The following is a 17,535-nucleotide window of genomic DNA, read 5'->3' as shown; positions in this document are numbered from 1 at the left end:
GTGAGGCTGCTAATAATTACAACCTTCCTCATTAAGTCGGCTCTCGCTCCCCTGTGAGCTGCTGTAATCCCGGGATGGAGCGGGGAAACAGTAACGCCGAGGACTCGTCTTCACTAACGCTAAGAAGAGCTCAGCTCTCGAGGTGAGAGGTGGAAAAGCGGAGTGAAATAAATAATGAAGAAATGTTTTGGGTTTTTTTTGTGTTTCCATTCTTGGCTGAATTGTGTCTGACATCATGTGGCGGCAGGAGAAACTGCAAGCGAGATTTAAGATGGTAAAAAGAAAGTGAGGTTAAAAAAAAAAGGAGGAGAAAAATAGTGAGAGAGAGACTCAGACAGGAAGTGAAGACGAGCTCTCTCGAGCTTTCTCTCAATCACTGTTTGTGTTCTTGTTCTCATCAATCCGCTAATCATCACGTGTCGATTCCGACAACTTACTCAGACGAGTGAGGAGGAAACGCCTCGCGATAATTGCCAGTTAATTAAGTGGCACTAATTTTCACATACTGTACATCGCCTTCAATTCTCACTTATTAGCGGGTTTAAAAATATTTTACCACACGAACGCTGTAATCTGAGATTTTTTTCATCTGCAGCTCGAAATTATTACGTGTGTAAGTGAGAGGAAGAAGTGCAGACAGATTCAATAGCCAATAATTGCATCTGATTTACACTATACCTTATTTTCACATATTTTTAAATTTCTAATTCTGATTCCTAATTAACAGGTACATACTAGAGTCTGTCTTTTTTCTGCGTCTAAATCTCAAATTAAATTGTACTGTGTGTTAAGTGCCCTAGGCGTAGGTTCTAAAGGTTCTATGTAGAACCAGCAACAGCATTTCCTTATCAGAACCATTTAGGATGCAAAGAACCTTCAATTATCCAATGAACCATTAAAGAATACCTGAAGGGTGTACACAGGATATACACTGCCATTATGCTATACTCTATGTAGTGAGCACATATAGTGACTAAGAAGCCATTTGCGATTTGGCTTCACTGTGCTGGAAACTTAAACATAAAAACTGAATCCTGTGTGAGGGTGTGTATTTAGATAAAAGTTGTTTAGTTGTCTAATAACAGCACATCCTTAAGTGTTTTATTCCTTTTACACTACAGAAGGAATTCGACAACTCTGCCTTCCACCAATATCTGGACATATCACATGGTTTCTGTATCCATTAATATATAGACACTCACCAAATAAAACAATAAATATGTTATTCAATAACTGTTATATCAATAACTGTTATTGAAGACACACACCTCTCTCTCAGCCTCATACAATCATCTAGGTGTGCGTATTTGCACGCTTCCGTTACTGTTTACCTTCAAAGTCAATAGCCTTCGTCACGGCACGTATCTCACGCTACACACTCTGCCGTATCGCTCAATAAAAACAACCTAAATCCATTTCTATCCGTCTGTTAGACTTGACCTGCTTCTTTGGAGCTCATCTGCTGCCCTGCTACCCGCCTTGATCGACTCGGCAGCGGATCGCTGCTTTTGACACACATTAATGCCACGCATTAACTCACAACAACCCTCCTCGGGTTAAGAGGAACCGCGGACCCATGACGTAAAAGCCGAAGCGCATTGTAATCGGCTGACGTGACCCTGCTGACCTTTATTTATTAGACTTCAGGCATTCGGGCTCACGGAGCCGACACATGATCTTGTGGGAGAGATGTGAGGTCATCCGGAGGTTTCCTCTGCAGCCCCGGGCTACTTAAACATGATGTTTAGTTTTTATTAGCACACAGAGAGAGGGAGATTATTCCTCATTTAAGCCTGTCAAAAACATGTCAGGAATTCAACAGAGAGAGAGAGAGAGAGAGAGAGAGAGAGAGAGATGGCTGCCAGTTCTTATCAAACCAGAGGTGTCGACATTGCTAACAAGAAAATCCTAGCAGATGGAGAGAAAAAAAACTGAATTTTACCACAGTACAAATCAGAGAGTGAGAGATTGCATAACGTGTAAGCAAGCACAAAGTTAGTCTCAAAGCAGTTCCACAAACTCAGCACAATTTGGTAGGAATTCTAGCAAGCGGATTTCACTGGATTTCATATGAATGATATTCTAAAAAAGGCTACAACCATTCAGCATGCAGCCAACGCTTAACCATTCATGACCATTTTTTTTAAATTATGAGACTACCTGGACAAATATAGCCCCCGAAATTCAATCGCCGCTTTCTCCTGAGCATGTTGGGGAACATTTCCAAAATGGTCCAGATTCTTGCAAATGAATAAGAATTAGCATGAACCAACTCGTATGAAAAGTGTTCAACAATAAAATTAGCAGGTGCAACTTTTCTTCATTATTACAACATGTATCAGAAACCTTATCTGAAATAAATAAAAAGACTAAATTGGGATAAAAAAAAAAAAATAACATGAATAACACCTTAATACAGCACCCACAGTCCCCCTGAAGTTGTACACTTCAATGCTGATGACAAGTTGCAAACCTACAGTGTCCTAATCCTGAAGTCTTTGAGTCCTCGAGGGTGCATTGGTGTAAAAATTGAGCATTTGGGACAAAGCAACTTCACGCATTTGACACTATCTGAACAAAATGATCTGCTGTGATGGTCCTAGCGGACTGCTGTTGAATGCGCGTTGGGGCTCATAGAGGTCGTTCATATGCACCCTTTTCAAACCCTAAAATGAGAAATGAGACACTGTACACCAAGGGTATTCAACCAAAATATGTGAAGGTACATTCGCAACATATTCCTTGCGTACAAAAGTCTAATAAACGACTAAAATGACTGAGCAGCAACAACGCTTAACCATTGATGAGTAGTTCATAGCTATAAATAAGACAATTCAAAGGGTTCAGGTTTTGTTTCGTAGTGGTGCTTAACAGACTCTGAACAGTCAGGCATTTGTTTTGAACTCAAAAAGATGAGAATAATCTGCGTACGTTTCTGTTCAATCATCTTTAAACATTCTGTTTTTGTTGTTGACTATTTTTTTTATGTTGTCAGTTAGCTAATCAGACCGGACAGCGTAAATAAAATGAAAAATCTGTGAAAACTCTTCCCCTTCTGTTTCTAACCATGTGGCTAGCCTCCAGTCCAGTGAGCTTCCTTCAGCTAAATAATTTACATAAATGCATGTGATTGGAGTTGCATAATCTGGAGTTGCTGAACTATAGCTAGCTCTACTTCATTATTTTTTGGTCCAATAAAATACTTTTATTTTTGAATTAATTTAAAAAAAAAAAAGATCCCTAAATACAATCTAAACAGTTCCTTCTAGTGAAATCGACAAAATATCCAGAGACGTAGTGAGGTGCGATTTATCGTCCTTTTTTTCTTACATAGTGTACGCGATTGATCTAACAGTGTACGTGTACCGACTCTGGCTGCCGTGATGGAACTCATTCCATCATGGCGTGATGGTAATCTAATCCCCAGACTTAGATGGGATCCTACAGCACCACAGTGGCCTTGTGTATGTTCAGAGACTTCATCACACGTAACAAGCTGCCACAGAGATTGAGTCTGAGTTAGTCCACAGATTAAAGGCCAGATCTGGGAACAGTGTCCATCTGGCTATATAACTGCAGAACAGTTAAAAACTGATTCTAGATCAGGGTCTTTCATCAATCTTTCTCTCTTTATTTCTGCCTCTTTTTCTATAATGGGTTTTTAATGGCCACACAGGTGTATGGAGACCAGCAAAGAGTCTCAGGAGTTCTGAGATTAAAGAAGAAGAGAGCACAAGGCTACAACAGTAGAGGAACCCAGGAGAATCAGGGCTGACCCCTAAATCCTTCAAACCAGTTATCATGATAACATTTGGCATTGTTTTAACATCTTGATTACATCCATTAGAATTAAGACAGACGCCCATTAATGGTGTGAAACAATCAAACAGAACTCCAGCGCTAATTATTTCAAATAAAATGTAATTGTGTTGAAACACACACCACAACATCTGTTACTTAAGCTTTTATAATTATTGCTAGTTTTTCTAGCTAAAATGTCATTTAATATCTTAATGATATGTTAATTACTGTATTAAAATCATATGCAAAGAGTGTAGCTAAATGCTAAACTGCGCTAACAGCTCATCTTTATAATATGATAGCAACCTCAAGCACTAAGCTAACCAGCTAGTTAGCAGACTTACATTAACTCACACTTCAATTCCTGTACATTTATGTAAAAATATTTAGTGAAGTGACTCGAGTTGGCTAATTATTTCGCTAGGTAAAGCTAATATTGCTATGTCCAAGACAAAACTAGCATAATAAGATGTTGAGTGACTACCTAGAATATAATAAATGTCATGATAAAGTTCTTAAAAGTAATGTTTTAAATGTATTTAGTTATTGTTGAACATGACTAGCACATGACTATGCTAATTATGCACAAAATGGCTGCTTAATCCTTATTTTAATCAGAAGAAAAACTTCCTAACAGGAAGTGGTCTAATGGTTTCCATTAAACATTCAAATAATTAGATACGAATAGGAACATGGTTAATGGACAGCATTAGACCAATTCCCATTAACCCATTAGGAAATCTTTTAAGTGCATATTTGGTGAATGTTAATCAAAGTTACAAAGCATTAAAGATATACAGATAAAAAGCATGACTTGTTCATTAATTAATAAAAAAAAAATTGTATCTTTGGCAAACTGCTGTGGTAAGAGAAATGAAACACTTCAGGATGTGCTATTATAGGACAATAATCTTCAGAGAGTAGCGGTATCTCTGCTATGTCATTGATTATTTTCCTGTAAGAGTTTGTCCCAAAGTGCATCTTTGGTTACTGTTAGAATAATAATAAAAATAATTACAAATATTATGTAATTATTAGAAAAAAATAAAATTAGGCCACCCCTGAAGGACCCCCTCATCTTCACGGCACCTGTGTGTGTTGTCTGTATGATCTAATGGACGAACCGGCTCTGAGTGTCTCTCTCACACACACACACACACACACACACATCAAGCCTAGTATCCAGATCCTGTGTGTCCCATTCTCGTGAGAGAAACCCAATCTCCTGAATGTAGAGGAGGCAGGCGGAGCTTTGGGTTCCCACATGGGATAAGTGTTGTTGTGGGAAAGACGTTCAGCGCAGACTCTGGAGGTTTAGAGCTGCAGCGGTGTTGATGAGGGTGATTGACCCTCAAACGCTTTCTCTTTCTCCACATCACTGCAGACAAAATCCTCCTCTCTCAGACTGAGGAAGACACGGGTCAATCAGTATGACCCCCAAGCTTACACTCTCTATCAACACAAAGGCTGTATATATATATATACACACACACACACACACACACACACAGACGCATACCTCCAGTCAATCAATATTCTCACACACACACACACACCCTTGATGTGTTGTTTCATCAGCACTATGTATGCTCTCTGAGGAAGCATTTTATTTACAGCTAGAGTATATAAGCTATCATAGACAAAGAATTAATCATGTACCCTGTCAGCTAAAGGAGTCTGCCACTGTTGTGGAATAGTTCCTGTGATATATGAATATTTTTGAAAACATAGTTTTTACCCCTCCATTTTCCAAAAAAATCTCCTAAGCATGGTGTGCACTAAATCTTCCAGCAATGCAGCTCGGCCACTGTAGCACGCCGGCTCCCGCAGATACACACTAACTCTTCCTCCTTTTATAGGGCGCCGTTTCTTTCTCTTAATTTGGAGGTCAAAATGCTGTTTTAAAATGAACCTGTGTTAGTGAGTATTAAGCCTTACACTTACTAGCAGATTAGGGCCTTGTGAAGGTAAAGACTGTCCATAATTCCCATAAGCCCATAGTGTATCCCATTTCTAATTTGGGGTTTAAATGCAAACTGCTAGAAATGGAAATAAAAACACCTTGTTCTTAATTCCTTTTTTAATAATCTCCATTCCGACCCAGCTAAACCTTACAGGCAAAGAGTCTTGGGTTTGACTGGCAGAAAAGATTGAAGATTTAATGTTATCCTCTTAAATTCGTGTAATTGACGCTCATTTGCGAATCCGACGCTTACCTTCCACGCAGGACGGCTGAGCGCGGGTCGTTCCAGCAACCTGTCCAGGGAAACAGGAACATTTGACGGTCTGCGAGCGCTCCTCGATCCGGTTCTTATTGCAGCAGCGATGCAGCGCCACGACCTCACACGTACCCTGCTTTACCTGGTACTGACCTGAGAGAGAAACAGAGAGGAAATAAGGCACAATTCATCTTTGGCAAAAATCACACCAAATATTAAGTGCTGATTGGGCAGAAAGTATTATATTAATGCACTTTTAAAAAGTTCATTGTTTCTATCGTAACAGCTCATTCACAGGGACTTGTTTCTTGGATGCTCCAAATAATCCTAATTGTAGATATGGTGAAGTTTTCTGTGAGGAGACATTTATTTAACATTTATGGATGGCGGTTCCAGTGTGAGTGCTTTGTCGCACTTTTCCGCCACAGGAAAGCTTTCAGGACAAAGGAGTGTTTGCTTTGCAGTTTCTCTGTAAGATGAAAAACGGTGTTTTTTGACTTAGTAACTTTAAGAGTGAGAAAGGAGAGGCTGGAAGCTGCTGTAACGGAAGTGACAACAGGAACTAACTTGTTTTGTGAATATTCCATAACATTAAATGTAAGTATAAATTGATCAAAATGTATGATGTTCGTTAGATAGTAAATTAATTAATAAAAACCAGTTGCTGTGGTATAAGAGGAATAAAACACTTGCTGCTTATAGTAACATAATCAATATCAGCATGGTTATTATTTTCCTTTAAGAGCACATGCCAAAGTGTTTTATTCCTTACTTAGCAAACCACAACAACCGGCAAGTTCCACTACCAATCATGTTCATGTTCCAGAACCGGCAGATAAACAGCATCAAATAAGGCTCTACGCTTTTTAGAGAGTCTGTCGAACCTGATGCACGGTATTTCAGCGCTATTTGTCCCGTGAAACCTGCTGAGATCCATAAATAAAACCGAGTGAGTAAACACGGCTCACACTGATGCTTTCTTCTCCAAATAAAAACTACATCATTATCATTCCCTGGGAGAGCAGGGCAGAATGATGAAAGAGACAGGACAGGGAAAAGAGAGAGAGAGAGAGAGAGAGAGAGAGAGAGAGAGAGAGAGAGAGAGATGTAAAGAAGTGGATAAATAAAGACAAAATTACGCCTCTTTTCAGCTCCTAATAAACCACCTGATGGCACTTAAGATGACACCGTATCAGACGAGACTGCCAGCATTTAGCAAACACACTGAGGCCTGCCAAAGCACTATTTATCCATTTCTCTCTCTCTCTCTCTTTCTCTCTCTCTCCCTCTCTCTCTCTCTCTCTCTCTCTGGCAGTGTATCATACAGTCGTTCATAACGCTCACGGCTCTGTAAATAAGAGCGCAGGATTTCTCACGCCTCCTGACAGCAGAAAGAAACAAGCGCTGGAGTTTGGCCAGAGTCCGTCTCTGAGACATATGCACCCATAAGAGGACGTGTCAAGCATCAAAACACACCTCATCATCTCTGTGAAACCGGGTGCTGCCATGTGCTGCGTTTTATAGGATGTGATAAATGATTTTAACAGACTCAGTAACGGACAGTGTATCAGATAAAAGGGACCGAGCAGATGCGACAGAGCAGCTTTCAAAACAATCAGCAGGAACCACAATTACAGTTCAGATTTAGTGAATGGTCAGCACTAAGCAGGTTAGAGATTTAAATGAACAGCATTTTTTTCTTTTTCTTGCATTTACATTTTTTCAAGGTAATTTTCTTGAAATATTTTTCTTCCTATGTTTGTTTCTTTTGCTCATTTTTAAAGATTAAGTGCATCATAAATGGGAAAAAACTAATATTTTCTCTTTCAGGACCTTAACTAGATAGACTTCTTGATATTTTAAGACTTTCTATGATTGATTTTCTTACTTTTTTGAATATTAATTGATCTTGATTTATGTTATTAATTTGTTTGAGTTATATTATTAATCAATCATTTGGAATTAAGAAGACTAGAGACTCAAATAAGCAGGATTTTTGTGATACATCTAACAAACCTTTTTGAAATTCTATGTTTGGTTTTCTTACTCTTTGTTAAAAAAGAAACAATGTGTTATATGCATTGGAGAGGCTGAGTTTAGTAAGGAGAATGAGCAAGTATCTAAAGGCAACAGATTAAAAACATTGATGTCCTGCACCAGTCCTCTTAGGTACAGTGTAGTTTAGGTTTACAAGGAAATTAGCTCATTGGTTATCTGAAGCATCCTGGAGAACCTGACAGATCTTCTGGACACTTAGGCTCTCACCTGTCAGTGTCACTGACTTACTATCAGTGACTTACTATCTTTCTTTTGGTAAATGCGTACAAAACTCTTGGCAAGTAAAAAAAGGGATTTTTCTAGTCAAACACTAATGCAGAAAGTGGGCCAAATGTGAAAATGGAACAGTTACATGATTAAATAGTCATGTGATCACCGCTACAGTGTTAGCGGTGTGGCTACACTCTTAAAACAAAAAGGTTAAATCTAGAACACTAAAAGGAATATCCTTAAAAGCTCTATAAGTTCTAAGTGAACTTTTATATGAGATTTATAAACCTATATGCATGTTTTATTTTCTCCTAAGAGTTTATGTCTACACTGCCCACTCCTTCACTTTGACTTAATAAGCACAGACGACCAGCGATGTGACTCAGGTTTAGCAAACTTATTATTATCAGACATCTTTAATCAATAAGGCAACTTGATGTGCAGGAAGCAACGCCAGTCCACATCACGAACCGAACACACTTCCAGATATACTGAGAGACGTTTGTTCAAAACAGTTTAAGCCAGATTTCAAGGTTAAAACCTCATAAGCACTGGATATAGATTTGATTTTAAACAGGACGCAGCCTTCGATCTTTATGTGAGCTGTTTGCAGTCAGACATATCGACAAAAACATCAGCACTGGAAAAAAAACCCTCTATGATATAAATAAAGTTTGTAAAAAGTCTTCAACTTCACTTCTTCACATTCACCTGCAACACTATTAGACATGATGTAAAATAGCTGCAACGATTTAAAGTATTAAGCTGGGAAGCTAACAGAGTGTGTCAAATAGATTGTTTTATCTTCAAATTATCTTTAATAGGATATATATATTGTGATTTTTATAAAGCTGTTGTATGATGGAAAACTTTCTGCTATTAAAAAACAACCAGTCGTGACTGTCCTTGATTAATTCAATTCAATTCAATTCATTTTTATTTGTATAGCGCTTTTTACAAAGGTCATTGTCTCAAAGCAGCTTTACACAAACAAAAGTAAAGTGAAGTGTGTGTGTGTGCCGTCTCTGATGAGCAAGCAGGGCGACGGTGGCAAGGAAAAACTCCCTGAGATGGTGATAGGAAGAAACCTTGAGAGGAACCAGGCTCAACAGAGAACCCATCCTCATATGGGTTTACACTGTAGTGTGCGTGTGTGTGAGCACAATGTGTGTTGGTGTAGTCCATGGAAAACAGCTGAAGCGTTTTCGTGGCAGTATGAAGCATTGCCGGTGGACAGGTCCAGAGTGAAGGGGGGGAGGTCTGGATCACCGGCAGCTCAGGAGTGTAGCTCGGCAGAAGGAGAAGGAAAGTGGTTAGGTACACTCACAGTCACCGTGTGGAGATAAAACTCAACATCCACGAGTCCCCCAGATCTACTCCTTTGATAAAAACACTAGTCGCTAAATGCTAGGTTAAATAAATAAGTCTTCAACCTCGACTTAAACACTGAGACCGTGTCTGCTTCACGTACATTAACTGGGAGACTATTCCATAATTTTGGGGCTTGGTAAGAGAAAGCTCTGCCCCCTGCCGTGGTTTTGGCAACGCGTGGTACTGATAGACAGCCTGCATCCTTAGAGCGAAGTAGGCGCGGCGGAACGTAAGGTACTAACATATCGCTTAAATACTGCGGAGCGAGACCGTTTAATGCTTTATAGGTTAGGAGTAATATTTTAAAATCGATGCGGAATCTTACTGGGAGCCAGTGTAATGTAGATAAGACTGGCGTGATATGCTCATACTTCCTAGTCCTAGTCAGGACCCTCGCTGCTGCGTTCTGAACTATCTGAAGCTTATTTATGCATCTAGATGAGCATCCAGATAGTAAAGCATTACAGTAATCTAATCTGGACGTGATAAATGCATGGACTACATTAATTAATTGATTAATTATATATATATTTTTTTAAAATCCTGGGAATCCTGGGAGTCCTTTTGATTTACTGATTTTTAATTACTGATCACATTACAGGAGTATATCGTTGCTTGTTACAATTAAAATTTCACACAAATTTAGCAAGAATTCTAATTATTTCTAACTGTAGGAAGTGTTACTGTTGGTTTTCATTCCAGTAGGTCGTTTCCTCTCCACCCCTCATTCCTCTCGTTTCCCTCTCCTGCCCTCTGCAGCTCTGGAGCTGGAGTTTAAACACAGTGAACGTGGCGGGTCCTGGAGGTCAGCGCTTATGGGAACCGGGCTGCCGGTGTGTCTGAGGCGCTGTTCCTCCAGCACACACTAAGAAAACACACAGAGCCACCGCTCGATTAAGAGGCACGTCTCTGACACACACGCAGGGGAGGAATCCGAGGTGTGATGAAGGAAAAAGAGAGGCTGGTGAAGGAACAACTGTTTATAGTTGCTGTAACATAAGTGATGACAGGAGCTATAACCTTAAATGTAGCTATAAATAGATAAAAAGTACAGTGTGTTGTTCTTTAATAAATACAAAATCACAAGGACTGCCTAACTCATATACTGTAACAGGAATAAAACACTTTGGTAACAGTGTATTTGAGTGTGTGTGTGTGTGTGTGTGTGTGTGGTGGCCCAGATGCTGTGTCTTGAATGTGTCAGAGATGGTAATGGCTACCCAAAGGGGTCTGTGCTGCCCCAGAAACAAAATCACACATAAGAACTGATTTCTCTGTTAGTGCTGCATTACACAGGGGTGTGTGTGTGTGCGCGTGTGTGTGTGTGTGTGCGTGTGTGTGTGTGTGTGACCAACCCTTGTTAGTGAGCACGGGGCAGGTGGTTTGAGGTACAGGCAGAACACAGGGGGCAGACACCCTGTCATACTCACACACACACACACACACACACACACACACACACACAGACAGACAGACAGAGAGAGAGAGAGAGAGAGAACAAAGACTGTGCCACCTCCTACTGGCATAATGAGGTCAGAGTGGACACAAATGCTGAGAAAACACACACACACACACACACACGCAAATACAGACAGTATGCACTTCCACACATACGTCCTCATACACACACAGTCAGAGAACACACAGCACACAAAATAACCTAAAACATGATGAAGTGCCTGAACACTGAACTGGAAGAATAAGAACAATCCTTCCTTGTGTAGGTTTCTACAAGAAAGTGTTTCCTTGTGAGAAGGAATTCAAGAAGGTACAAGCTTTTTTTTTTTTTTTTACAAACCTGAACCTGTCCTAGCTGGATTTCTGTCCTAATCTTGGATTAAACTCGAAGCTACAGTAGGTACAAGTTTATGCTACGTTACGCTGAAGTATACTAAAACTGCACAATAATTGCCAATAACAATCACATCATAATTTTTTGCAAATTTTATTTATTGCTTTCTTTCACATGGAGAGCTTTTAGACCACAGCGCTGTTGAAGTGTTAATATGTGAAGTTTGGTGTGAGGAGATGCTAATGCTTTGTGGTTTCTCAGTAATATGACAAAGCTTGTACCTCCTTTTTTACCATCTTATTAACTTATAAAGTGGGAAATAAAGAGAGGCTGGAGAGGAAATGACTGTTTATAGACTATAATGTATGTCCTAACAGAAACATTAGATGTAGCTATAAATGGATAAAAAGCACATGTTCATTAAGAAATAAAAATTGTAACTGCTGGTAAATTGCTGTGATATAAGAGTAATAAAACACTTCAGGATTTGTAGTTATAGGAAAATAATTAACTTCAGTGTAGAAGCAGTAACTCTGCTTCATCACAGCACCCCGTCGTTGATGATTTTCCTGTAACCGCCTGCCTCCATGTGTTTCATTAAAAGCAAGCAGCATGTTTTTGTATGAAGTGATATCTTTACATGAAGCGCTTTTATCACAGAGCGTAAAATGGAAACGAGCTGCAGCAAAAAAAGTCTGTAATGCATTTTTATTTTATCACTTTACATGAAAACTGTTTTGTACATGTTTAAACCATGCAAATATATGAATTATGCATCCTCTATATTAAAAGAAAATGCCATCTTGGTGCAATTTCGCAAAAATAATCAGGAAACCGGCCTGATTTCTGGAGGCTTCCTTTTGGGAGATTCTTTTCTGGTGATTTTTTTAGCTTGTTGTTGTTGTTGTTGGAGAACTTAACATTCTTTTACAACAACCTGAGCACAATAAATCTCCCATCGTCTCCACATCAGATGAGATTTCAGGCATGACTAAACGTCTCCTTCACTCAGTGTGTCCTGAACGGAGTGTTAAGCTCCGATGAGCTGACGAGGCAGTCGGAGAGCTGATGTGTCCTGACGTTAATCAATAAGCCTGTGTTTTCTGCCGATGATTGATTAGCGTGTTTGCACCCGACAGATCCAGCCTCTTAATCCTCTCAGAACGTTAACAATAACATCAGCTCTTAAAGGAGAAGTCCTACAACACATTAAATATGTTTATATTGCAATACTAGTGATGTGTTTAGTGATTTTGTTGGTTGGTGCTGTATTGTATTTATTCCTGTAAGAATATGAAATAAATCTTGGATGCCGCTGAAGATCTCATGTTAATTATAAAGACTGATATGTCTTTAAAGTAAGAAAGTTTAAGTATTATCCAGACCGGGAATAGAGAATAAACATTAAAGGGCTGCTTAAATAAAGGCTTCTTTAAATAACTGTTTAAATACGAAGAGCAGGATGTGCATGATTTCTTGGCTTAGACGAAGCTGACTGGCATGAGATTCGCTCAATCAGCCACCATTCTCTCGCCATCCCTCTTTCTCTCACTTCCGAAATTGTCCTGTCATGTCCCACACACACCATCACTCAGACTGACATTATCTCAGTCTAACAGGCTGCACTGAGGCTAAATCGGTGGACGTATGCTAATCTAACAGGTTGTTTGTACGGCTGATTGGGCCAACGGAGATTCCTCATTTATACGCAAATCTACCTTTGGTAAAGCCGACTCGGTGTGGACACACCGCTTTACCATAGACGGAGAGAGAGACCCGAGGGAGAAAGATTGATGCCTGTACTATTTATTCAGACGTAAACGCTGAGTGCTTATAGGCTTCCATGTGGTAATCATATCTGATGATCTGTGTGAGAGTGTAGAAGAGCAAGGCCGAGCCTCTCTGAAGGATAATGATCTGATCTGATCGACGCTAATCTACTCTACGGCGCTACTCTACAACATAAGGCACTGGGTTTTTTGGGGGGCGGCAAAAATAGATGTGTAATTCCTCGCCGTTACCCAAAAACATAATCAATCAGCAAAGATATGTTTAACACTGGAGTTACAAGGCTAATGTAGCTAAGTTTGCATTATAAAAATGAAATATACACATCAGTGTTCAAACTTTAGGCCACGCCTCCTTGCCCAATCTGATGCTTGTGGATGTACTGACTAAAAGTGTTTCGGCTTTAACGTGGCTGCTGCTACAACTGATTTTAGCTCTGTAACTTTTATTTTTTATAGAAAAAGTGGTGAGTCAGAAACATTAGAAAGTCTGTTTAAGACACTGAACAACTCGATACAATTCATGTAGTTTACACAATTTGTATATTTTTAGTATAGCTCCAGCGCAATACTAAAAAACATGCCTTGGCTAATAGGCTACACTTGGGATATGCTGAAATATGACGTGAAGTTACAAGCTAGTATGTCAAACCAATGTTAAATATCGTATGATATTTAAACTTAAAATATCACATTTGTTGTCAGATATACAGTATATCTAGCTATGCTAAAATCGTAACCATACGGCCTTACCAGTTCTAGCTACTATTGGATAACTAGCTTAGCTTGCTATCTATATTAGAATTATTATCATTATTAAATAACGATTAGTGTAGCTCTGGTGAGGAAGAGTTTGTCTCCCACATTGTGTCCCAGAAATAAACAAGTTGTATATTTTCAGTTACACTGCAACATTGGAATACTGGCAATACAATATTTTCAGATTCAGCATTAGAATATCTCCTTGTCTCCGCTGACTAGGAAAACAAATTTATCACCTGTACTCTGTCCTCCATGTTTCTTTTTCTAGTTTGCCTGCTTGACGGAAGCTCTTCTGTGATTAAAAAAATGTGCTTTTTAAAAGCAGCCCCTTCCTGTTAGGGTTAGATGTAAAACGTTTGCTAGTTGTTACGAAAAACAGCAAGTGTGAAAGCAGCCTAAATCATCACACACTCACATCGCCTCACACCACTTTGCGGAGCTGTTCAGGGTCTCAGACGGATGTGGTTATGTGTTTTCTGACACTGTATGACACAATGTTAGCTATAAAAATGGAAAAAAGACATCACAGAGCTAAAAACAGTCACAGCGGCAGCCATTTTGAAAGTGACTCACTGTTTCCTCAGCACACAGTTGGGCGTCGCTCCACGTGAACATCGAGTGATTTGGATGACAAAATAATTCACTTTTTTCATAGAAACTGTTTATTTATGAAACATGTTTTTGTGAGGTAATTTGAGGCGAGCGTGTGTTGATTTAAACGCAAAGTTTGCACCATGTTAACACAGAGGCTAAGCTTTATTTACGAGTTAGCTACATTAGCCTTGTAGCTCTAGCACAAAGCTAAAAAGACAAGTGTGTAAAGTCCATTTTTGGCTGAACTCCTCCTCTAGCAGCTAACCTTCTACTTGGAGTTATGCTAGGTCACAGGCAGTGTGTTCATGAGAGTGTGTGTGTGTGTAAGTGTGTGTGGGTATGTGTGTGTGAGTTAGCACAGGATGACACTAACAAGCGCCGGAGCAGAACAAAGGCTGTAATGGAGTGTAGCTGAGCCCTGAAGTCATTTCTCATTTCCTGAACGGGGCGTTAGCGGCGGCAGCTACACCGGGGCCGAGTCATGTTCTCGCCATGTAACAAACCAGCTTTTAATTGGATGTGTCAAAGCGTCACGCGGGCTCGAGGTGCCACTGTGCGTCCGGCCGCTTTGCCAAGGACAAACAGGGTTTGATTGACCGTTGCTTTGGGTGTTGTGTAGACTTGCTGGTGATGTCAGAATATATAGCTGTGTGTGAGTTATGAGTGTAAGTGTGTGTGAGTGTTAGATGCTGTTATACCGGCTGTCAAGTCACATCATATTTTAATGCGCTTGTTCAATTTCTGTAGTAGCAGCTCATTCACAGGATTAGAAGACATTTTGTTAGTCAGTAAATAATCGTAAACCTCTAACAGTAAAGAAATCATATAATCGTAAACCTATAACAGTAAAGAAAACATATAATCATTGACAGTAAGATGTTTGTTTAATATTTACGGAAGGAATCTCCAGTGTTAGTGCTTTGTAACAGCCAGTAAATTTTGCGCCAAGCTAACGTCAAGTATTTAGATTTTCTGTTTTTACTGTAACATGACAAGCTGTGATGTTTTTGACTTATTACCTTCAAGAGAGTGAAAGAAGAAAGGCTGGTGAGGCAACGACTATTTATAGCTGCTATACGTGAAAACAGGAACGAACATGTTTCATGAACGTTCCATAAAATTAAATGTAACTATAAACGGTTAAAAAAAAAGTATGACACGTCGTTATTTAATAAATAAACAATTCTAACTGTTTGCAAATTGCTGTGGTATAAGAGGAATAAAACACTTTGAGGCATGCTGTTGTAAGAAATTAATCAGCATCGGTGTGGTAACAGTAACTCCACTTCACATCAGGCCGTATCATGGATTATTTTCCTATAACAGCATGCTCCCAAGTGTTTTATTCCTTACGTTGCAAACAACCTAATGTAGATGCTGTTTCTGTAAACGCGGCACAAAAAACACACACACCGTTAATGTTGGTGTTTCTTCTGAGGGATATTTGAACCGTTCGTTCTCTTAAGCACTTCAGTTTCCACACATCGTGTCTCAGCCAGGCTAAGAAGCATTTTTAAACCATTAGAGCCACCATGTGGCCGCTGGAGGTACTGCACCAGAGAAAACCAAACCTCCAAAGACTGAAAATGACTCTGCTAAGTGGAGATGATGATCTTCTGTGACAAATATATGCAATTTTCGCACACTTTCATGGATCTCCGCCAATTATTCTGTTTTCCTTTAAACGCTCAGGTTCACAACAGTTTTTCTCCCAATTAGCGGCATCAAATCGGGGTAGAAAACACTTCAAAGTGAAGACCTGTGACGAGAAGACGGTGAAGAAAACGAGAACCTGCCATCTGCCGTGACCTTCAGCAGCACCGCCGCTGTAATTAACGCACTCAAAAATAAACGGGAGTCACCTCTATCCATCAGACAGAAAAGAGAAAAGACTCCCAGCATCAGTCAGAACGAGGAAGCAGGACGCTGGTGGCATTTCTGCTGGCCGCAGAAAAAAAGGTCACCTTGCATTAGTATCAACAAAACAGAGGACAGACATAATTAAAGAAACGGGCAGTAATTAAGGCACGAGCCGCAGCTGTCTTTAGGGAAGAACTTTGCATATTATGAATGATGCAGAGGAGCAGGGCCGAGAGTGACCTTTTGCCACGCTAAAATATTTATGTACTGCTGGTGACCGCCTCGCCGAGAGCACAGAGTTTCATGAATTATGCAAATCAGAATTAGTTAGCTGGTGAGTGTCAATAGAAAGAGGGGGGGTGAACATTATTTTGGTTTTGCGCTTCAGAATGTGTGGAGTGTGTAGGTGTTAGGGCACAGAGAGGTGTGTGTGTAGGGGGAAAGGGGGATGGAGTGTTATAGCTTGGCCATTTAACATCATACATATTAATACAGTCATTACTGAATTGTCCTTCCCACGCCACAGAAAAGCTCGGGACCTGTGAGCGGAGTGACTTTGCGGTTTCGTGACTACAGGACACAAATCACACTCGTGTCAGGTTTGTGCTTCGTCCACCGTTCTGTAGGTGCGCAGTTACTGACAGCAGCTCATCAACGGAAGAACCACTGACCAGATATTAGGTGGGTGATGGTGATGAATTTTCGGCTCGATTTTGCTGTCACAAACAAAAATTGCTCGTTATAAGATTTCGTTGGTTCTGAGCTGAGATTGGAAGTTGTGAATTGAACACAAGCTTATATTACTGGCAGACAATTTAGTGCCACTGTGACCGATTCTAGAAGTGTGAGAAGTTTTTGATTAAAATCTCAGAGTGTTGCTCGTATAAAATCCAGCAATAGGAGGATGGCGCAGGATGACGCCACACTCACTGGGAATGGTAAAAATGTTATATCTTTATTACTGTACCTCGAGCTCAATGAAGAATGTCTGTATTTATGCAAGCTCGTTTTCTACATCATGTTGATTGATATTAATTTTTTTTTAATTGTAAGTCTATTGTAAGGGGATCTTCCTCAAATA

At 39.8% G+C, this 17,535-nt stretch overlaps 1 protein-coding gene across 1 annotated transcript in view; it reads right to left on the bottom strand.

Annotated features, from left to right (window-relative positions):
• Positions 1-17,535, bottom strand: part of tafa4b (TAFA chemokine like family member 4b) — a 49,987-nt gene that overhangs the window by 8,824 nt on the left and 23,628 nt on the right. The window contains exon 4 of the mRNA XM_026935664.3: positions 6,018-6,173. Coding sequence (XP_026791465.1) covers positions 6,018-6,173 — 156 coding nt within the window. The remainder of the gene's footprint in view (positions 1-6,017; positions 6,174-17,535) is intronic.

The sequence above is a fragment of the Pangasianodon hypophthalmus genome, chromosome 20, assembly GCF_027358585.1.
Source record: "Pangasianodon hypophthalmus isolate fPanHyp1 chromosome 20, fPanHyp1.pri, whole genome shotgun sequence".
In the NCBI taxonomy this organism is placed as follows: Eukaryota; Metazoa; Chordata; class Actinopteri; order Siluriformes; family Pangasiidae; genus Pangasianodon; species Pangasianodon hypophthalmus.
The sequence above is the reverse complement of the archived record's forward strand: the minus strand, read 5'-3'. Positions and strand labels throughout refer to the sequence as shown.